Source organism: Squalius cephalus (assembly GCF_949319135.1).
Source record: "Squalius cephalus genome assembly, chromosome: 13".
Classification (NCBI taxonomy): Eukaryota; Metazoa; Chordata; class Actinopteri; order Cypriniformes; family Leuciscidae; genus Squalius; species Squalius cephalus.
In genome coordinates, this window is record NC_137134.1 from 11,411,099 (window position 1) to 11,435,092 (window position 23,994).

The 23,994-nt window shown below is 34.2% G+C and overlaps 1 protein-coding gene across 7 annotated transcripts in view; it reads right to left on the bottom strand.

Annotated features, from left to right (window-relative positions):
* grip2b (glutamate receptor interacting protein 2b) overlaps nt 1-23,994 on the bottom strand; it is a 184,260-nt gene that overhangs the window by 7,951 nt on the left and 152,315 nt on the right. For 6 of the 7 annotated variants that reach the window (XM_079889926.1, XM_079889924.1, XM_079889923.1 and 3 more), the window contains exons 10-20: nt 19,321-19,461; nt 18,263-18,415; nt 16,823-17,012; nt 12,326-12,471; nt 12,132-12,212; nt 7,058-7,121; nt 5,862-6,007; nt 3,928-4,072; nt 2,735-2,874; nt 2,468-2,650; nt 2,230-2,383 (exon numbers count right to left, since the gene is read on the bottom strand). In XM_079889926.1, the coding sequence (XP_079746052.1) occupies nt 2,230-2,383; nt 2,468-2,650; nt 2,735-2,874; nt 3,928-4,072; nt 5,862-6,007; nt 7,058-7,121; nt 12,132-12,212; nt 12,326-12,471; nt 16,823-17,012; nt 18,263-18,415; nt 19,321-19,461 (1,543 nt within the window). The remainder of the gene's footprint in view (nt 1-2,229; nt 2,384-2,467; nt 2,651-2,734; nt 2,875-3,927; nt 4,073-5,861; nt 6,008-7,057; nt 7,122-12,131; nt 12,213-12,325; nt 12,472-16,822; nt 17,013-18,262; nt 18,416-19,320; nt 19,462-23,994) is intronic. The other variant, XM_079889929.1, reaches the window with a different exon arrangement.

The window sequence follows — 23,994 nt, forward strand, 5'->3', positions numbered from 1 at the left end:
GATGCTCCCTCAACAGACATTCTTCTGACTTTAAGTAACTTTGCAAGTACATGTCAACTTATTCTACTAATTCTGTTCTACTAACACTTAATCTAACAGTCTACAACATTATACTAATACTCCAATGAGAGTTAGTCGGCATGTAGTTACAAAGTTACTTGTAGTTAGTAGAATGTCTAAAGTGGACCATAGAAATAAAGTGTTACCAAAAAGGGTTAATGAAAACTAAATAAAAAGTAAAATTGTATTAATTTTTGTATGTTCCATTTTATTGCTAAGGCATAATAAATGGTTGCTAAGATGGTTTGAGTGGTTGCTAGGCTGTTGAAAGTACATACAGACAGATATATATATATATATATATATATATATATATATATATATATATATATATATATATATATATATATATATATATTAGGGCTGTCAAATGATTAATCGCGATTAATCGCATCCAAAATAAAAGTTTGTTTTTACATAATATATGTGTGTGTACGGTGTATAATTATTTTCTATATATAAATACACACAACATGCATGTATATATTTAAGAAATATTTGCATGTATATACTGTGTATATATATTTATATTATATATAATTTATATTATATATAAATATTTTATATATAAATAACACATTTTTCTTAAATATATATGCATGTGTGTGTATTTATATATAGAAAATAATTATACACCATACACACACATATATATGTAAACATAATCGTTTGACAGCCCTAATATATATATATATATATATATATAGAGAGAGAGAGAGAGAGAGAGAGAGAGAGAGAGAGAGAGAATAAAGCAGAAGCTGTAACCAGTTAAATCATACAGTATACAGTTACTATAATAGAACCAGAGTTATTTTAGCATTATTTATATAGTGTTATAGTATTTATTCATATTTTGAATTCGATTTTATTTTTATAGTTTATATTTTCTGTTTTAATTTTAATTTTATTTTAAGTTTTAGTAATTTTGCTTTTGTCATTTTTTTTTTTTATTAGTTTTGGTATTTCAACATTTTTAGTTTTTTAGTCTTTTTTAACTTGAACATTTTTTATAAACAGTTATGGTTACACAACACTTATATCACTTATATCATAATAAAGAGACACATAAGTCAATTTAAAATACTGAAAACCATTGTCAACAACAAGTTTTGGCATTAGCATCTGATTCAAACAGGAAAAAGTAAATAAATATAAAATAATTATATTTAGCTTAAGTTTTAATAAATTTAGTACTTTAACTTACACTGTAAAAAAAGAAAAGTTGAGAAAACTTAAAAGTTTAAGGCAACCAGCTGCAGGACATTTTTGAGTTTTCTCAACTTGCGTGTTTGAGTTATCTCAACTTTTCTCAACTTACGTGTTTGAGTTATCTCAACTTTTCTCAACTTACGTGTTGAGTTATCTCAACTTTTCTCAACTTACGTGTTGAGTTATCTCAACTTTTCTCAACTTACGTGTTGAGTTATCTCAACTTTTCTCAACTTACGTGTTTGAGTTATCTCAACTTTTCTCAACTTACGTGTTTGAGTTATCTCAACTTTTCTCAACTTACGTGTTTGAGTTATCTCAACTTTTCTCAACTTTTTTCATGTTAAATAGTTGAATAAACTTTAAAAACTGAATTTGTCATACAAAACGTACGTTGGATTTTTTACAGTGTATGCAGGTTCAGACTACACAATATTTTTGTCTATTATTATAATCGGTGTCAGATTTTTTTGCCGATACCGATAACCGATAATTCTTTATATTTGAAAGCCAATAACCGATATATTGACTGATAAATCTTAAATCCAAATTTTTATATAATTTTTAAGAGCCTAATTACAAAAACAAAAGTCTCACAATTAAAAGCCATCATTCTCCTTATAATTTCATGCAGCCTACATGACAGAACATTTTGCACTTACTGTAACTATATTTTCCTTTTTTTGAAGTAATTCCAATCATATTTCAAGCGATTCAAAACCATCATGTTAAACAGTGTCGCAAATTTTCTCACCGGGCCCGATACAAAAACTTAAACTTAACTTAACTAAAACTTAACATTAAAAATGAACATATATCGGCCGATACCGATATGGCGGCCGATATATCGTGCATCCCTAATATTATTTATTTCGATGAATCGATTAATTATAGCAACACTGAATGGAAAGCACAGTACATGAGTGTTAGGAGCTTGGAGAGCATGACCTCCAGTCTCACCCGGCCGTTTTCTCCCAGTCGTCTTCGCTGAATCCCCCGTCACTGAAGGGGTAGTTCTTGCGGCGGGCGGGGGGGGGAGTGCTGTTCCTCTGCTTGCTGTTACGCCACTCGTGAGGGTGTAACGCTATCCCGGCGGCCTGATGGATGTAGGCACCTTTGGAGGAGGCGGACGAGGTCAAAGGCTTTACTGCGGCTGTCAACAGATCACCAGTGTGGAGATTCACGAGCTTGAACTCACCTTGGCTGCTGTATCCGGCGTCGATTCCCGAGCCGTCCCACGACTCCATCGCTGAATCCACGCTGGGGATGGTGGCGGAGTAAATGTCCGACAGCTTGTTGGTCTTCTGCGAGTCGGTCATCTCGTCCTCGTTGTCGCTGAGCTCGGTATCGAGATCGTTCTCTTTAGTTTTGTCATCTGGGTCTGAAGAGGGAGTCACGATTATCATATATATATATATATTTCCATGTAGAAGATAAGCGTAGGATCCTGTTGTTTGCGACTCACCGTCGGTCTGTTTCTTGATCTTGAGTGTGACGGTTTCTCCTGCCATCTGCAGCAGGTGTATGGCTTCACTGAGCGGCTTGCCCTTCAGACTCACGCTGTTGATGGCCAGAATGCGATCTCCGACATGAATGGCTCCGGTCCTGAGAGAACAGACGACACCGTCACGCTGATAAACACACGCTGATAAACACACGCTGATAAACAACGGCGAATGGGCAATCTGGCCTTGAGGACTTTTAGAGAAGAAACTCACACTTTAAAAATCCACCCTCAGGGACATAAAGAGTCCATAGTTGGAGAAATAACTGTATATGTATATATGTATATGCTGTATATGTCTATGCACTTTGATGGATTGTATGTAGCACATTCATTCTTGAATGTTTTGAGTTAACATACAGTCTTCACAGTGTGTTGTGAGTGTGTGTTGGGTATGTGGGTGTGTTGTGTAAGTGTGCCAAGATCTACAAATGACAAATCATAATTGTAGACTTGTGTGCTATATTTAAAATAATATTGAATCTAACTTTTAATTAATAAATGTGAGAAAAACAGTTTCATTGTGAGTACATATTTACTATTTTAATAATAATAATAATCATATTTTTAACTATTTCATATGACTGAATTACCCAATTATTATTATTAGAATTAATATTGCTTTTATTTCCAGTGATCACATTACATTTTATTAATTAATAACAATTTATACATGTCCGCATAAGGCATAAGCTTAGGTTACCAGACAAAAGAGGTTAAAAAACTTGAATTATGAATAATCGAATATTTCATTAATAATAATATGCACTTTAATAATATAATGATACTTAACAACAACAACAGCTAAGAAGAAAAGTATCTAAATTGACTGGTTTTATTCAAATAAAAAATATTTAATATAGCTGAATTATTATTATTATTATGGCCACTCTTAATATTATTGCTTTTAAATAATAAACACTTTTTCACTCTTTATAGTGTGCTGTGCAACAATATGTATTATGAAATGCATAATCAAAAATCATTCCAAATTCAGGCTTTAGAATGTAAAGAGAGAGAGAGAGAGAGAGAGAGAGAGAGAGAGAAAGAGAGAGAGAGAGAGAGAGAGAGAGAGAGAGAGTGTGTATGTGCTGGTGTCTCTCTGTCACAGGGGTGTTTTGGGAGTCGACCCGTCTGACCCGGGCAGGACTCACCTCTCAGCGAGACCCCTCTTGGTCAGGCCTGATATGATGATGGGGTCAAAGGGCTCCTCGGTGCCGGAGATGGTGATGCCCAGCGGGCCACCGTAGCGCTTCAGCTCCACCGTGTAGATGATTGAGCCGGACGACTCCTGCTCGTCTGGACACACACACAATGACACGCATCTGACCAACTACTCTTATGCATTGAAAATCAACATATCATGAGTGAATGGTGAACACAATGTTCTCTTGGAGCTGTAAATAGACCCGTCTGCTGACTCAGCCCGCACAGTTTCACTTCTGAGGAACGACGAGACACTTCATCTGCTGTTCTTCTGACCGCACACTGTGTTTCGCCTCATAACAAAACATGATAAATGTCTGAGATGTTGAAAGAACTCTGTCTGTCGTGTCAACAAAATAACTCAAGTGACACATAAAAGATATGTACACTGTGTCATTTTTATCGTTTTGATGACTTCAATATTATAAATGCAGAAAATAGCAACAAAGAAAGAGTGGGCGTGGCCAGATGCTTGATTGACAGTGTTGAACATCAGGGTTTTTGTCATTAGTTGATTCCTTGGATAAGAGAATTTTGAACATTTTATGTAGTTCTACTGACACCTGCTGGTTGAATGTTGAAGGACACATTGATATGCTTTCAGTGTGATTTGAAATGGTTTATAATTTGGTTGATTTATTTTGGATTGACTGATTGACTTTGGAACAACTTTGTTTTTGCTGAATGAAATTAAAGCATTTAACCAGCTCACATTTCATATAAAACATTTTCTAAGAGGCAAATATATACATATACGTACATATATATATATATATATATATATATATATATATATATATATATATATATATATATATATATATATATATATATATATATATTTCTAAGAGGCAAAACAACCTTTTATTATATTTTCTATTTATCTATTTTATTTCTATTTTCTATTTTATTTATTTTCTATTTTAATTTATCACCATAAATGATAAAGATATGATAAATGATAAACGAGATGAGAATGTTAAATTATAATTGTATCTTAAATTACGTGTAATATATGTATATGATAAATGATCAAACAAAATAATAAATGATTTACTTTTATAAGAGGCAAAAATAGGCAAAAATAAAAAATAGATTTATCTTTATAAGAGGCAAAAAACAATCATATAACATAAAAAAATTAAAAGGGATTTATATTTCTGAGGCAAAAATAACTATATCAGATAAACAACACATTTTTAAGTTTTATTTATATATATATATATATATATATATATATATATATATATATATATATATATATATATATATATATATGATATACATGTTAATTTTATTTTATCATATATAAATGATCACATTAAATAAAAAGATTTAATGTGATTTTTTAAGGCAAAACAAGTATATATATATATATATATAATAAAATATAAGAAAATAAAATTTAGAATTTATCTTTCTAACGGGGAAATATAAGAGGCGAAAACCATAAATAAGATAAACAATGAATAAAATAAAAATGGATTTATATTTCTAAGAGACAAAAATAAATATACATAAAGGGCAAAAACAATATATAGCCTATATATATATATATATATAATGCAGTGTATGTCAATGTATGTTATTTAAATGGTAAACTATCATGATAATGTTTGTCATCCTGATGGATTTTATTTTATCTACTACATTGTAATAATTTAAATCACTGTTGAAAATCTTCTAAGAGAATATTGATAAAGAGGGAACTCAAAATCCCAAAACATCCAAATACACAGTCATCCTAAAAAATAGTTTTTTTCTAAAAGCTAAATATATAATTCCCCATTTCTTTCTTTTAAAATAGGAAGGAACTGATGAGCTTCACGTGTTCTTCACAGGTTTAGTGGGATGGACTGCGGGTCCACATCAGCACACACACCTGAGTTGTCCTCATCCTTGCGGATTTTGAGTTTGACCAGGTCTTCGCTGAGCTGGAGGATCTGGACGGCGTCTTCCATGGAGCAGTTCTCCAGGCGGATGTTATCTATGGCTAGCAGCTTGTCTCCGGGCTCCAGAGTTCCTGTTCTGCAGGAAAAAAACATCAAATGCGCTTCAGTCCCACAGACAAACACGAGGCGAGCCCGAGGAGCGAGTCCTCAACAAACTCTGCGCTTCTTTTTTCTTTCTCCAGACGAGAAAGGATAGAACAAGTATTTACGATACAATTTTGATTATAAAATATCAACTTTATATAATAAAGCATGTAAAGAAAGCACTCTATTTGACTGTAATAAATCATATATGGAGTTCGTCACCCCCTACTGGACATTACAATAATGTAATCGATAATAATTCTAATTTGTCTGTGGAATATTTCAGGATTCGATATCATGAATAAAATTTTATTTTATAGATTCCAAATATAATATGAATTTAAAATGTTAAGTCTTAAAATAAAGCAGATAAGATTTAAGGGATTTATATTTCTAAGAAGCAAAAACAATTATATAAAATAAAATAAAAATAAAATAAAATGGACACACTAAGAGCATATTAAGAGCAAAAACCTTAAAAATAATAAAATAATTTACATTTATATTTAGAAGCAAAAACAATTATATATAAAATGAAATAGGACTCATGTCTTAATTTTTTTAATCTAATTTTTTATATAAAAATAACAATAATAATTGTTTTAGCTCTTAAATATATAAATCATGTTTTTTTTATTTTATAAATATATGTTTAAATAAATGTACACACACACACACATGCACAACACACACACAAATTGATTTATATTTATAAGAGCAAAAATACTTCAGAATCAGATCATGTTTCAAATTGTATTTTATATTTTCCACGTATAATATAATATAATATAATTATATTATAAAAAAATATATAATTTTATATATATTTATATTTATAAGAAGCAAAACTAATTATATATAAAATGAAATGGATTTATATTTCTAAGACCAAGTATATTTATAGGGATTTCTATTTCTAAGAGGCAAAAACAATTATATAAATTAAAATGATAAAAAATAATAATAATGATTTATATTTAGGATCATCTTTCTATAGGATCATAAACATTTTAAAAGTGTTTTTGGCAGTGTGTGTTCATACCTGTGGGCCATGCTGCCTTTTTTAATGTCAGAGATGATAAGAGGCTCTCCTGGTTTCTTACTGGCTGCAGAAAGATGGGAAAACAGCAGTGTTTCAGTGTGACACTCACACACACACACACACTAAAACACACCCCCACAAACACAGTTTCAAGGCAAAAATCAAAACTGGATCCAGCTTAGGCATGAGCAAGACGTTCAGAGGGAATATTTTGTGCAGATAGAATAAAACATTTCAAGACCAAAATTCCATCACAAGTGTAAAAATACCCATCATCCATTGGCTGTTTGGCTTTCTGACAGATGCAAATGAACTCACTAGTGATTTCAAGTTAAATAAGAAGGTTTTCCCCCAGCTGATCATGGGTGATGAGAGTATCCTCCATGAAAAAGTGCCGTGGCACACGGTGCTTTGATATATATCATGGAATTTAAATTGCACTCAAAGCTAATTCGAAGAATACCATGGTAATATAGAGGATCCGAAAACCACGTTTCACATCTCAAGATTTGGTCTGAAGAGCTGGAACACACACAATGCTCTCCGCCTGAGGCTGCTGAAAACACACGACACATCATCCGTTATGTTCAGATACTCAGCAGAAAGTATTTCTGGGAGAAAGATTTAACTGGGCGAGAGATGAAGAGAGAGAGAGCCAGAGGAAAGAGGATGATCTTACAGTCTCAATCAAGATTGCCTGCAGTTCACAGGCTCCTTCAAGCTGGGCCAGAAGAACCAAAGTTACATACCAAATCAGTCATATAAAATCGAATAAATGACATGAACATTTAAAATAATAATTAGCGCTGCACCAAAATGAAAATTCTGGTCCGAAACCGAAAATTTAGGATGCACTTGGCCGAAAACCGATTTTTTGACATATTTATTTTGTATAACTGTATAGATATTAGATTTTTAAATTAATTGCATGAATTTAATGAATTGAAAAACAAAACAATAAATAAATTATATATAATAATAAATTAAATAGTGCATTTATTTTCACCAATGGATTCGATTTTCAAGGAACTGTAATGATAAAATGAATCGTTTGAAGATGTGTACTTGGAATAAGAAATTATGATGGCAAATGACTAAACACTAAATGAAAATATAAAATAACACAACAAATCAATTATATATAGAAAAAAAATGTATTAAATGAAAATGTAAAATAATAATGCAATAATAAAATAATAATATATAATAAAAATATAAAATAATAAATTAAAAACATTTTTTGAAGTAACTGTACTAATAAAATTAGTCATTCGAAAGCAAAAATATGCACTTTTAATAAAATTATTATTTTTTGATGGCGAATTAAATGTACGCAAAATGACTAAACACTAAATGTACATAATAATATATAATACATCAGTAATCATCTAAAATAATAACAATAAAATAAAACATTTATTTGTTTATTTATTTTCTGTGAACACATTTACTAATGAGGTGATAAAAGTGTCAGTTAAAAATATATGCAGTAAATATGCATAAAAATATACCTCATGCAACTAGTATTTACAATATTATTGTGTGTATTTGTACAAAATGCATTTGTCACTGAAGAGATTCATTCAAAAAACTCTGATTCATCCAGTAATGAAACAAGTGTGTGAGTGAGTCATTGAATCATTCATTCAAGAGATTCGTTCAAAAAAACGCTGATTCATCCAGTAATGAAACAAGTGTGTGAGTGAGTCATTGAATCATTCATTCAAGAGATTTGTTCAAAAAAACGCTGATTCATCCAGTAATGAAACAAGTGTGTGAGTGAGTCATTGAATCATTCATTCAAGAGATTTGTTCAAAAAAACGCTGATTCATCCAGTAATGAAACAAGTGTATGAGTGAGTCATTGAATCATTCATTCAAGAGATTTGTTCAAAAAAACACTGATTCATCCAGTAATGAAACAAGTGTGTGAGTGAGTCATTGAATCATTCATTCAAGAGATTTGTTCAAAAAACACTAATTCATCCAGTAATGAAACAAGTGTATGAGTGAGTCATTGAATCATTCATTCAAGAGATTCGTTCAAAAAAACGCTGATTCATCCAGTAATGAAACAAGTGAATTGTATGAATAAGTCATTGAATCATTCATTTAAGAGATTTGTTCAAAAACACTGATTCATCCAGTAATGAAACAAGTGAATTGTATGAATAAGTCATTGAATCATTCATTCAAAAGATTTGTTCAAAAAAACACTGATTCATCCAGTAATGAAACAAGTGAATTGCATGAATAAGTCACTGAATCATTCATTCAAGAGATTTGTTCAAAAACACTGATTCATCCAGTAATGAAACAAGTGAACTGTATGAATAAGTCATTGAATCATTCATTCAAGAGATTTGTTCAAAAACGCTGATTCATCCAGTAATGAAACAAGTGTATGAGTGAGTCATTGAATCATTCATTCAAAAGATTTGTTCAAAAAAACGCTGATTCATCCAGTAATGAAACAAGTGTATGAGTGAGTCATTGAATCATTCATTCAAGAGATTTGTTCAAAAAAAACGCTGATTCATCCAGTAATGAAACAAGTGTGTGAGTGAGTCATTGAATCATTCATTCAAGAGATTTGTTAAAAAAAACGCTGATTCATCCAGTAATGAAACAAGTGTGTGAGTGAGTCATTGAATCATTCATTCAAGAGATTCGTTCAAAAAAACGCTGATTCATCCAGTAATGAAACAAGTGTGTGAGTGAGTCATTGAATCATTCATTCAAGAGATTTGTTCAAAAAAACGCTGATTCATCCAGTAATGAAACAAGTGTGTGAGTGAGTCATTGAATCATTCATTCAAGAGATTTGTTCAAAAAAACGCTGATTCATCCAGTAATGAAACAAGTGTATGAGTGAGTCATTGAATCATTCATTCAAGAGATTTGTTCAAAAAAACACTGATTCATCCAGTAATGAAACAAGTGTGTGAGTGAGTCATTGAATCATTCATTCAAGAGATTTGTTCAAAAAACACTAATTCATCCAGTAATGAAACAAGTGTATGAGTGAGTCATTGAATCATTCATTCAAGAGATTCGTTCAAAAAAACGCTGATTCATCCAGTAATGAAACAAGTGAATTGTATGAATAAGTCATTGAATCATTCATTTAAGAGATTTGTTCAAAAACACTGATTCATCCAGTAATGAAACAAGTGAATTGTATGAATAAGTCATTGAATCATTCATTCAAAAGATTTGTTCAAAAAAACACTGATTCATCCAGTAATGAAACAAGTGAATTGCATGAATAAGTCACTGAATCATTCATTCAAGAGATTTGTTCAAAAACACTGATTCATCCAGTAATGAAACAAGTGAACTGTATGAATAAGTCATTGAATCATTCATTCAAGAGATTTGTTCAAAAACGCTGATTCATCCAGTAATGAAACAAGTGTATGAGTGAGTCATTGAATCATTCATTCAAAAGATTTGTTCAAAAAAACGCTGATTCATCCAGTAATGAAACAAGTGTATGAGTGAGTCATTGAATCATTCATTCAAGAGATTTGTTCAAAAAAAACGCTGATTCATCCAGTAATGAAACAAGTGTGTGAGTGAGTCATTGAATCATTCATTCAAGAGATTTGTTAAAAAAAACGCTGATTCATCCAGTAATGAAACAAGTGTGTGAGTGAGTCATTGAATCATTCATTCAAGAGATTCGTTCAAAAAACACTAATTCATCCAGTAATGAAACAAGTGTATGAGTGAGTCATTGAATCATTCATTCAAGAGATTTGTTCAAAAAAACGCTGATTCATCCAGTAATGAAACAAGTGTGTGAGTGAGTCATTGAATCATTCATTCAAGAGATTCGTTCAAAAAAACGCTGATTCATCCAGTAATGAAACAAGTGAATTGTATGAATAAGTCATTGAATCATTCATTCAAGAGATTTGTTCAAAAAACACTGATTCATTCAGTAATGAAACAAGTGAATTGCATGAATAAGTCACTGAATCATTCATTCAAGAGATTTGTTCAAAAATGCTGATTCATCCAGTAATGAAACAAGTGTGTGAGTGAGTCATTGAATCATTCATTCAAGAGATTTGTTCAAAAACGCTGATTCATCCAGTAATGAAACAAGTGTATGAATAAGTCATTGAATCATTCATTCAAGAGATTCGTTCAAAAAACGCTGATTCATCCAGTAATGAAACAAGTGGGGCCTTTATGAGCGAGTCATTGAATCATTCATTACATTTTTTTAAATAGACCACAGAAATGAACATTCTGTCAGAACATATTCTAATGACATGTTATTTTGTTTTGTTGTCTGTTCAGAATCGTGGGAGAATTGTGATCTCTATTTGAATCCCTTCAAAGTGCATGTTACGCATTACTATACGCCAAGTACAGTAAGATGTCTAAGACGTCTGACGGACGAGATAAGAATTGTACTTAAACTTTCAGGCACTGAATCTGTCAGAAGTGCTTCTGCTTTAGTCCTTTGACTGACGGACACACTTCTTGTGCACTTGGCAAAGCTTGAGTTCAAATCAACCCTCGTGCAAGTAAAATACAAGTTTAACGGCCCATGATCCCTTAGTGTAAAGAAGCTTCAGAGGAACGTCAGATGGAAAGAAGCCAGACAGACGCAAGAGCTCTTCTTGAGTAAACAAGCCCACGGAAAGCCTGGGAGAGCAGCGTAAACACTTCCTCAGAGAAGGGGCTCGGTTTATCAGGGCTAATATAACTTCATGACATGGACGAGATGGGATGTGCCATATCGGGTGGTCTGGATATGAACACGCTCCATGAGGAAAACCGATCCGTGTTTGGCGACACAGAACATGACGACTGGAGTGGATGTCAAAACATGGGGTTTATTTTCCATGTCTTTAGGGATATCAAATTTAACTACATCTCTGTGACTTTGAAGAGTGAAACGGAGAATGGAAAAATAGGCCAGGGAGAGAGAGATCTTAAAATCTTGAATTGAATGAAAATGAAAACATCAGGAAAGCAAAAAGCAGTTATGCGGCAATGTGGACCAATCTAAATGAGGAATATCCCCAGATGTCAAGAGTGAGTATTCAGGTCTTACCACTGATAGTGATGCCCAGCTCCACTCCTCTTTTCTTCTGCAGCTTCACATGGAAAGTTCCACTGCTAGGCACAACAGATTCTGGCCATACAGCAAAGAAACACAAATACCGATTTTCAATCAAATACCAATAGAAACTGAAAAAGTTCATGTTTTATGAACTCTCCGTGGAAATCACGGGAAAGCTCACTAACCTGCCACATCAAACTCAATCTCTAGTGTGACCTTATTGGCCAGAGCAGCATCTCGGAGCAGCTGATTGGCCTCTTCCAGCGTTCCATCTTCTGTAGGAATTCCATTGATGGATAAGACTCTGTCTCCAACCTGGAGAAGCCCACACCTGCCAATCAAAACGAGAGAAGTACTAAAAAGCTCTAGAAATGTTGGTGGTTTCTTGTTTCCTTCATCTAGTGATTGATTTTAATTGACCTATCGGTAAGCCCCTCCCTTCGAACTCAGACGAGCCAATGGCAGTTGAGTATCAGTTGCACGAGGACTGGAACTCAGACATCTTTAGGTTTCGGCGCCATAGAGAAACATTGGAGGATCTGAAGCACTCATGGGTTTGATGGTTTTTATGCTAAAAAAAATGGTAATGGGATTTCTTTTATTACATTTCTTAAACCCAAACAAGACTAAGACTAAGACTAAGATTAAGTTGTGTATTTATCCAATGATGTGGGCGCAGTAACCTGGTTCCTTAAAGGGTTAGTTCACCCAAAAATGAAAATTCTGTCAGTAATTACTCACCCTCATGTTGTTCCAACCCCATAAGACCTTCGTTCATCTTCGGAACACAAATTAAGATATTTTTGATTAAATCTGAGAGCTGGATCACTCCTCCATAGGCTTGTAAGTGATTGAAACTTGCTGGCCCAGAAAAGTTATTAAAGAGATCGTTAATGTAGTCCAAGTGACTACAGTGGCTCAATCTTAAATTTATCAAGCGACGAGAATACTTTTTGTGCGCAAAAACAAACAAAAATAACGACTTTATTCTACTATTCTTTTCCTTCTCTCTGAGCCTCGTAGTGTTTAAGCGTAGCGCGTCTGTGTTGCACGTCATCACGCATCACACATGACAAGCGTCGACCAATAGTGAGCCTACGTGGTGACGTGCAACACAGACGTGCTACGCAAAAACACTACGTGAACTCACTCGAGGCTCAGAGAGAAGGAAATGAATAGTGGAATAAAGTTGTTATTTTTGTTTGTTTTTGCGCACAAAAAGTATTCTCGTCGCTTGATAAACTTAAGATTGAGCCACTGTAGTCACTTGGACTATATTAACGATCTCTTTAATAACTTTTCTGGGCCAGCAAGTTTCAATCACTTAGAAGCCTATGGAGGAGTGATCAGCTATCAGATTTAATCAAAAATATCTTAATTTGTGTTCCGAAGATAAACGAAGGTCTTACTGGGTTGGAACAACATGAGGGTGAGTAATTACTGACAGAATTTTCATTTTTGGGTGAACTAACCCTTTAAAGGGATAGTTCGGCCAAAAATTATATTAAACCCATGATTTACTCACCCTCAAGCCGTTCGAGATGCATATGTCAATCTTTTTTCAGACGAACACATTTTCAGTTATTTTAGAAAATGTCTTAGATCTTTCAGTGGTTATAATGTGAAGTTATGGGCTCCACTCCTTCAAGTCCCAAAATGTGCATGCATCCTTCACAAAATCCATCCGGCTCCAGGGGGATAAATGAAGGCCTTCTGAGGGTAATCCGTGTGGTTTTGTCGTAAAAATATATATATTTAAAACTTTATAAATGAAAATATCTTGCTTCCGGCAACGGTCGACGCGCGTACACGGCAGATGGTATAATGGTACCCCATAGCTTCACATTATAACCACTGAAAGATCTAAGACATTTTCTAAAATAACTGAAAATGTGTTCGTCTGAAAAATGATTGACATATGCATCTCGAACGGCTTGAGGGTGAGTAAATCATGGGTTAAATATCATTTTTGGCCGAACTATCCCTTTAAGGATTCAACCCCAATCCCAATCAAGATGAAAACGTCCATGCTAGCATATAAATCTAAATAGCTAACTGTTCTCATGTCATGTACAGACTGGTTTACAATTCAGTGCCTCTCCATATTAAACTGGTTAAATGTAAATTAATTTAATCTTACCCTGCGAATCATGAACAGTGTTGATCCTGCGATTGTGACGACCGTAACATGAGGCTTCTCCCGCTTGCATTGCGATCTGTAACCCTTGATTCCAAATTAATCTTGTTATCTACCGTATTTATTTTTCAAATCTTTTATATATCCCTCCATGATAAATTTAAGTCCTGCATGAATGCTCCTCGACAAGAGGGTCCTTCTGAGTCTTGGGACAAGGTTTTCACACTGACAGCTGTCACTGAATGACAGTTAGCAACTCTATTTGTTTGTCCGAGTTCGCAACAGTAACTAAGGGGGGCGGGGCTTACCGATAGGTCAATTGGGCGGTTCTTGGCCAAAATAAGGTGTAAAGTGGACCAGACTTCATGCAAATAGTCACAAGTCTGACTGTACAAAACTAATGTCAATATAAAAAGTTGATTTTATCAAACACGAACAGCAAAAATGCATGACTTACAATAAGCATATTGTATTCACATGGTTCTAAATGCAAGCCCAATGTCACATTATGGGAAGCCGTGTATGTATGGATGACAACAACTGACCTGACATTTAGTGACTTCAAGGCCAAACACCACAAATGTCACACACTGCCACAGTACAATACAGCTCAACACACATCAGATCACTCGCTTCATGGTACAACAATCTCACACCGGGACTGACTCACGCACTGAGCTACAAAAACAAACAGAAACGGACACATTTACAGGTTTGAATATATATGGTGAGTTTGTTTAGGGTTTCATCCAGTGACAGCAAATTAAATTAGAGCTTGACTGTCATGATAAAGCATTTTCTTGTGTCGGGTTTGCTGACATTAGAGAGAATGTGTGGATGAAGTTAGCAAATTGTTAGCAAAACAGCTAAAAAAGCACCTTTGTATGAACTTAGTCTCAGATGTTTCTCCTAAAATTCCCACAAAGAGACCTAAATTACTGGCATAAAGTAAGAGTTTTGGAGAGAGCAATAGTTAGCCAAACGCTAGCAAAAGTTAGCAAAGCAGCAGATGTAGCACATTTGTCTCAGATGCTTATCCTAAACTTCCTTTGGATGAATAAAAAGAAACAAGTCCATTGTTGATATACAACAAGAACTTAGAACTATGGTTAGCAAAATGTTAGCAAAACAGCTGAAATAACACCTGTATGAAATGATACCTACATTGCTGAAATGCAGTAAGAGTTATAGAGAGAAAAATAGTTATTGTGGCCAGCCAAACGCTAGCAAAGTTAGCAAAGCAGCAGATGTACAGTAGCACCTTTGTCTCTTTGGACAAATAAAAAGAGACCCAAATGAGACAATTGTTGACAGACAGTAAGAACTTAGAGCAAAATAGTTAAAATAGTTAGCAAACGTTAGAGTAACAAATCAACTGAGAAGGCACATTTTTATTAACTTGGCCTCAGATTTTTCTCCATCCTGGTAGACAAATAAAAAGTGACCCATGAGACAATCTTTGACATGCAAGAAGCATTTAGAGCTACAGTAAACCAAATTGAAGCATAGCAAAACAGCTGAGACCGTCTGTGGCAACTTAGTTTCGGATGTTATGATTTTCTGGATAAATAAAAAGAGACTGTGAGACAATTGTTGGCATGCAATAAGAGTTAGACTTGGCCAAATGTTAAAAGTTAGCAAAGCAAACTTATTTTCAGATATTCCTTATAAAATATCTTTGGACAAATAGTAAGAGACCCAAATGAGATAAGCAAAATGTTAGTAAAAGTTAACAAAGCTGCTGATGTAGCAACTCAGTCTCAGATGTTTCTCCAAAATATCTTTGGACAAACACAAAGAGACCCAATTGAGACAATTGTTGACATGCAGTAAGAGTTTGGATCTATAAAATGAAAGTGGCTCTCATCTGCTCTCAGAACAATCTGATGAGAAATGAGAAACTTCTGACTGAAGACTTTGGTATCTTGGCATATCCAAGAGCTGTTTGAGACATCATTGAGATCTCTTATGAAACCCTAGTTGTGACGTGAGATTATGGGGTCTTTTTCTCAGGAGAAACATCTGAGCATACTGTAAGCTAGGATCCATTCGCTCTCCATTTAGTATCAAAGCCGTGTAAGAAAACGCATGTTCAGATGAGATGTTGAAGACGTTCTTTTGTGATTTTTCTTTCCAGTGGATAGAGTTTAGTTTTGGAGACCCTTCCTAAACTTTTCCCTGAAAATTTCTCACAAAATGCAACAGTGACACATTCCAGTCTCTTAATATATTAAAAATTAATGCCTCTTTCTTAAACGTTGCTGATAAAAGGCGTGATTTTTGCTGTGTGAGTCTCCTGCCGAGTGTTGACCCAGATTCTGAGGTAATATCAACACACATCCAGCTTGATCATTTTCAAGCGCCTCTCTCCGAGACAGTGTACGCCTGCTCTGTCGGACGGCATAGTCTTTAAAAAAAAAAAAAGTCTTTACAAGATCTGGTTGCATTTTTAATGGATCCTCAGTCTGCTGTGGCACCGAGTAGTGTTTTTATATGTGCATGATTGAGCATGGATATAACGGTTGAGTTAAAGTTTGGGACGTACCTTTCGGCCGAGCTGTCCGGCTCGATGAAGCGTATAAGAGGGGGTGCAGAGAGGGTCTCTGTAGCAAATATTCCACCTTGTAGCTGAACCCCAAACCCATTGAGAGGGTCTCCTCTCAGAGTGACCTCACTGGACTCTGTGTGGACTATCTGACCACCAGGGCCCACAGAACTTGAGGCTAAAGACACGGCTAAACACAAAGAAATATCAACACAGACGTATCATTAATGTACTGGACTTAACCCATTAAGGGACCATTCACAGAACATGTTTTTGCATTTTAAAACATGAGGCATAAGGAAAAAAGTTGAACTACTGTGTCATGCGCGAGAGACAAACGCAATGGTCGAACAAGCTGTTGTTTACACACACAAAAAAACAAAACAATGGAAAAGCAGCGCAGTTGAGTGCAAAAAACGAGTTCTGTGTGAACAGTCCCTAAAAGTGAAACTATTTCCAAAACCTGGTGAAAAATCTATGCAAGATGGAGGAATGAAGCAAGATGTGTTGTTAGTGCTTTTTGTTGCTAGCTTAGCAACATGCTAACATTTCTACAAGTAAAAATTGTTTTACTGATAGATAAAAACAGTTGAAAAACAAGTAGACTAGTTAGACTGTGTTTCTAACAGTGCTTAGAGTACTGTGTTGTTAGCTTAGCAACATGCTAACATCTAACTAAAAGTTCAATCGACAGACAAATAGGTCAATTAAAAAATGGATTATTTACCCAATAATCGTGTGCGCTAGGTATTGCTTAGTTGTGTCTAGAGTTCTGAGTCATTAGCTTAGCAGTATGCTAACATTTGTAGGTAAGTAAAAAGTTTAATTGACACATAAAAAACAGTTTAACTAATTAAAAAACAGACTAATTAGCCAATATATGCATGCTATGTTGCCTAACAGTGCTTATGGTGCATTCAAATCCTTCTGGGAAGTTTGTATTTATAGTTGGGAGGTTGAATTAAGAATACTCATCAGGTGTGTTTTTGCTTTTTTTTATGTATTTATTGAATTTATGAAGGTGTTGTAAACTGGCTTGTATCTATATTATATCGTAATTGCGATATGCTATCATAATTTGTACATGCAATTTAGCTAGTTGAGTCCACCATGTTTTCTTACTTACACGGCGCAAACTCGGAGGCTCATTTTCTTCACTTGTAATTCCGAATTTTTTGGTGGCATTCATATGCGTTCAACCTGTAAAAATGATCTTTCCGACATGACTTGAATGCACTAATAGACTATTGTGTAATTAGCTTAGCAACATGCTAACTTTAATTGAATCAGTCAAGTGTATAGTCTGTATGAAAAGCCATTTAAAAGCCTACGTAGAGCATTACAAATCAGTCATTTATAAGATATAATTTAGTTACTATGCTGTCTTAGACCCTTTCAAGCAGAAAATATCACAACATTAAAACCGATCCAGTCACCTACAGGAGCTCTTGTGCTCTTTTTTCCGCTGTCTCCTCTTTAGCATGGAGTTGCGCGGGCTCATGGGAGGAGCGGCCCGGGGCAGCGTGCTGGAACCCTGGCTGGTCATGCCCGATGTGGTGGTGGACCCAGGAGAGAAGTTAGTGCAGACTAAAGCTAAGGAGAAGAGAGTGGAAAACAGAGAGAATATCAGGCAGTGTAACTGTATTTAAAAAAAAAATGAATCAAAGAGATGGCAATGGTCCAATTGACTGAGTGGCTCACTGCAGGTTAATGATCCATATTCTATCGGTCCCTTGCTAGTCGTTGCAGATCTATCCACTCCTCTATGCATTTGTTATTTAAGGGGATGTTATATTCGATTTTGAGGCAACCACTGGGAGTTGGATGTCTGGGTTAAGAACAATTTTCCATATAAACGTAATGCCATTTCACAAGTAACAGAAGATGGATGATAGAGAGATAGATTTCATGAAGAAAATGTGAAAACTAAATTATGACTGTTTTGGTGCAAAAACAAAACAAAAAAACACTGCAAAATTGTGCTGTCACATTAGCAACATTTCCAAAAACGTCCATTGTCTATTGTCAATAGTGTAGCGATGTACCAAGCACCTTTCCTTTGGTCAATGTGGCAAATTGCGTGACCAACTTGAACACTTAATCGAATGGGACACTAGCCAAAAAAATTAAAAATCCAATTACACTTAAAATAATTGTTTTTCCAAAGATAGTTTATGTCATTTTAGGTAGGAAGTTTGGTTTTAGTTAGTTATTTGATGCTATAAAAACAGGGTGTAACGTCATGATTGTCAGCTGTTGGGACTCGAGCTACGAACAACATAATCAGCAACGACCGTTACTGGGATATTTTGGCTTTATTTTTCTACAGTAGAAGGAAGAGGAGAATTGTCAATTTTGATTCCATGGTGACTTTAAATGAGTGTATATCATCCGGAAAATTTCGCACTTTAATGCCCATTTAAAATTTGCAGTATGTTTGAAAATACTCATTTTAAAAGGGGATAACTGTAACTTTAAAAATGATTTATTGTGGTTACATTTGCAGTAATCCTGAGAGCTGGATGGGTTACTGGAAGCAGAGGTCCATGTCGATGTCTTGCAGTGACCAGGATGTTGAGAATGGCAGTAGTTCACACAGGGGTCCCAGCAGTGCGGGTGGTCACTTTTCTGAACTTTCACTAAACACACAAAATGAATGACTAAATTGAGTTGAGAAATGAATTACATGCTTCTCAGAATAAATAATGACAAAATGGTTCAAAACATTTTTATATACATAATGCAACTTTATGTACTCCAACTATGTGGTGTTCTTTAAATATTGTTCTCATTAATACTCATTTGAACACTGAAATCCATCATTTGGAGTCTTGAGGGTCCGTTGAAGTCGCATTATCGTCTCTAATACTGGTCTGTGGAAAATGAATGTGCATGCAAAACAATGAGAAAGCTCATTAGCAAACAGGCTAATGAAGTCCTGCTGCTAGAGGCAGGCCGTATAATTGAGTGCCTCTGTTTGTGCTTGTTCTCATTTGTTCTGGAGGACTGCAGTATCTCCAAGCTTTTATAATGCAGTAAGTCTGACGGTAGCAGAAGACTGAATTTAAAAGACAGTATAATTTATTTGAGGAATTAATCAAGCACACTTGATCAAGTAATTTATTACAGGGCAGTGGTTTTGAACCCAGATTCTGGACATCAAGTGACGACCAAATGCAGAATTTTGATTCTACAATTTTGATTCTACAATTGTTTATCACACAAAATTAATAAAAAATGTGCATGAAATGAAAGCCTACCAATTGGCAACATTATTAATAAATTATAGGCTGAATATTATGATTGTAATTATGACAGCCTCACAAGTCCAAAGATGGCACTGATGTAAATAAGGTCTATATCTTGTAATTGGGACTTTATTTCTCATAACTGGGAATTTATTTCTCATAATTGCAACTATATCAAAATTGTGACAGCATTTCTCGTAATTGCGACTATCTTGTACTTGTGCCTTTTTTTTCTCATGATTGCAACTTTACTTTATTTCTCATAATTGTAACTATTTCCCATAACTGAGTCCTATTCTTGTAACTGGGACTTTATTTTTCGCAATTGCGACTATATATCTCATAATTGCGACTTATTTTTTATTATTTTATTATTTCGTGAATGGGACTCTGATTAGTTTATTGCACGTAGAGCCCAAAACACACCCATTACTCATTAAGAGAATAGGGTCAACCCTTTTAGACCATGCACCGGTTGCGCCGACCATTTTTCCCATCGTTAAACTAGCAAAAGTGGACTCGGACACGCCCTAAGTGCGCTTGAGCCCTGCGCTTTAGACCATGCGCTTGGCAGGGGTGTCAAACTCCGTTCCTGGAGGGCCACAGCCCTGCAGAGTTTAGCTTCAACCCTAATTAAACACACCTGATCAGCTAATCAAGTCCTTCAGGCTTATTTGAAAACTGCAGGTGTGTGTGTGTTGAAGCAGGGTTGGAACAAAACTGTGTAGGGCTGTGGCCCTCCAGGAACTGAGTTTGACACCTGTGGCTTAGATCCTTAAAATAGGGCCCTATATCTCATAAATGTGACTTTATCGTAATTGCGACTATATCTCATGAATGTGATTATTTTAATTGTGACTATATCTCATAAATGTGACTATTGTTATTGTGACTATATCTCATAAATGTGACTATCGTAATTGCGACTATATCTCATAAATGTGACTATTTTAATTGTGACTATATCTCATAAATGTGACTATTTTAATTGTGACTATATCTCATAAATGTGACTATTGTTATTATGACTATATCTCATGTGACTATTTTAATTGTGACTATATCTCATAAATGTGACTATTTTAATTGTGACTATCTCATAAATGTAACTATTGTTATTGTGACTATATCTCATAAATGTGACTATTTTAATTGTGACTATATCTCATAAATGTGACTATCGTAATTGTGACTATATCTCATAAATGTGACTATTTTAATTGTGACTATATCTCATAAATGTGACTATTTTAATTGTGACTATATCTCATAAACGTGACTATTGTTATTGTGACTATCTCATAAATGTAACTATTGTAATTGTGACTATCTCATAAATGTAACTATTGTAATTGCGACTATATCTCATAAATGTGACTTTATCGTAATTGTGAATATATCTCATGATTGCGACTTGTAACTGTGACTTAATTTCTCATTTGTTTTGCTCATTTGTACATTATTTCTTGTAATTGTTACAGAATATCTCACAATTGTGACTATATCTCATAAGAAATTGTGATTTCTCACAATTGCACTTTTATTTCTCGTAACCTGCGAGACTTTTAAACTATCTTTTTATATTTTAAACTATCTTTTTATATTTTCTCTGAAGTGGAAACAAGTACATTAAATGTATTCTACATATTCTAAATGCATTCTATAGAATACATAACTATACACAAAAAATACATAAAATATAAACCTTCTGCAGATAATAATTTAGATATTTGAACTTATTACTGAACCTAACATGCTTAGTATATTTTCCCTGCTGGAAAATCTGAAGCTTGTAATTGTGTTTTCGGATATGGTTGCTAGTTTCTAGCTGGTAAAAGTTGGTCATTACCTGGTTGACCAGCCTCCATATTCCAAAAATCAATCTTACCACCTTAAGCCTGTATGTCTAGCAGGCAACTGGTTTGTTCGTCCAAGGTGGTTTACCATTTTGAACCATAGAAACCAGCTACCATGTTCCAAAACACAGTACCAACTTGAGATGGATTTTCCAGCAGGGTATTAATGATGTGAAACACCACATCACATATGTGACATTCATCAACTTAACTTTAACTTAGCTTAGCTGTACCCTCCTCCATCTCAGGAAAACCATAAGAAGCTTTAAAACGCTTGGGGGGAAATGTGTGTATTTGTGTGTGTGGTTACACATTAAGGTTTTAATGAAGTCTACTCACTACTTTTAATCTTTAGTCTGCTACTAAACAACCATCATCTCCTGTACACGCAACACTACATATTAGCATTATGTTTGTATTTTTGCAACACAGGATGTGATGAGACGCTAATCAATGCCACTTTCAGACAGATTTTCACAAGCCAGGTTAAATACTACTATCTGTTCGTGTGAGCACCAATGAAGCATCTTCTAACGTTTGAGAGCTAAATCCCTCTCGCTTGTGGCTTATGCTAAGCTCGTCTGCTATGTCTTGAAGAAACACAACTCTGTCTCTTGATGTGGGAATTGAGAACACCAGGAATGGTGACGGTAAAGTCTCCCACACAGGCTGATGTGACGGGAGCTTAATTCGAGTAAGGAGATTACAATTCTGCTTTTTTAAGAGCACGTCATTTATCTAAAACACAAATTAAACCAGCAGGTGACTGGCGCTGAGGTTATTAGCAGTGGCTTGGGATAATTTGTTATAAGATTCGGTGTAGTTAATTTCTGTATTGCAAAATACAGATACACTATGCAAATGATTAATCTAAAAAAATCTGTTACTATCTAGACTACTTTCTAAATGTTGCTGTCTTCCGTCCAAAGTAGGATGTGCAGTACCATCATGGGTCAATGACATAACGCTTTTTTTCTCTTCAGATCAACACTGTAAAAAAAAGTTGCTGCCTTAAATTTTTTAAGTACAATCAACTTGAATGTTTAAGTAATTTCAACTTAAATTACATTAAACTGACTTAAAAATTAGTTGAATCTTGTATAACTTGGGTTAGGGTTACTTATTTTGTTACTTATATCATAACATAATATTTTTACAGTGTATTAATGTATTCAAAAATACATAGAAAATGCAATTCCTACATAGAATGACTTTAAAGTGAAATTCATTTTAGATATTTTGGGGAATAAAATCCAAAATACATGTGAAAATTGTACCTAAACTTAACTCAAAGTTAACTTTGATTAAGTTTGTTCAAATACTGTAAATATTGGAAAAAAAGTTTGTCCGCCAAATCATGTGGTGCAACCAATAAACATAATGGAGGGGAAAAAAAAAAACATAATTAAGAAATTATTTCATAGAGAGGTTTTAAGTATCATAATTTAAACTTTGTGTGACAAGGCAAAGTCAGTTCAGGTTAAATGAAATGTAATATTGAAATGTGTAAAAATGTTTACCTTGAAAATACTTAACTTAAAAAATAAGATATTTTATAGTGTATGATTATTTTTACTACACCCCATTACATTTAAATTTAAGCTTTTTGTTGTCTTTTCAAAATAAAACCAATGTTAATACAAATATTACATTTGTAAGGTCTTATCATGTGTTTTAAACTAGATTTTTCAGATCATAATGCACAACAAATGGCAAGCGTCAATCTGATTGGCTAACTTCTACCATATGTAACATAATATCAATGTTGCTTTGGATATACCAAATATGGATATCTATTAAGATCTCAAAGACAGCGATCCCTGGTTACCAGACATACTTTATTTTTTTCCCCTAACAAGGTCAGCTATAATATTTGCATATGGAAAATGAGAATTCAAAAAGTAGGAGTCATTTGGCAAAATATCAAACTCCATTTATTCTCCCAAATTTCTATGACATTTCGACACGGGCCCAGCGAGTGGGTGTCAATTCTTGATTGAAGTCATGCCGGGGCTGATGGTTCGCACACGCAAATATATTTTTCCATCATTATAGCCTTCCACTTCCT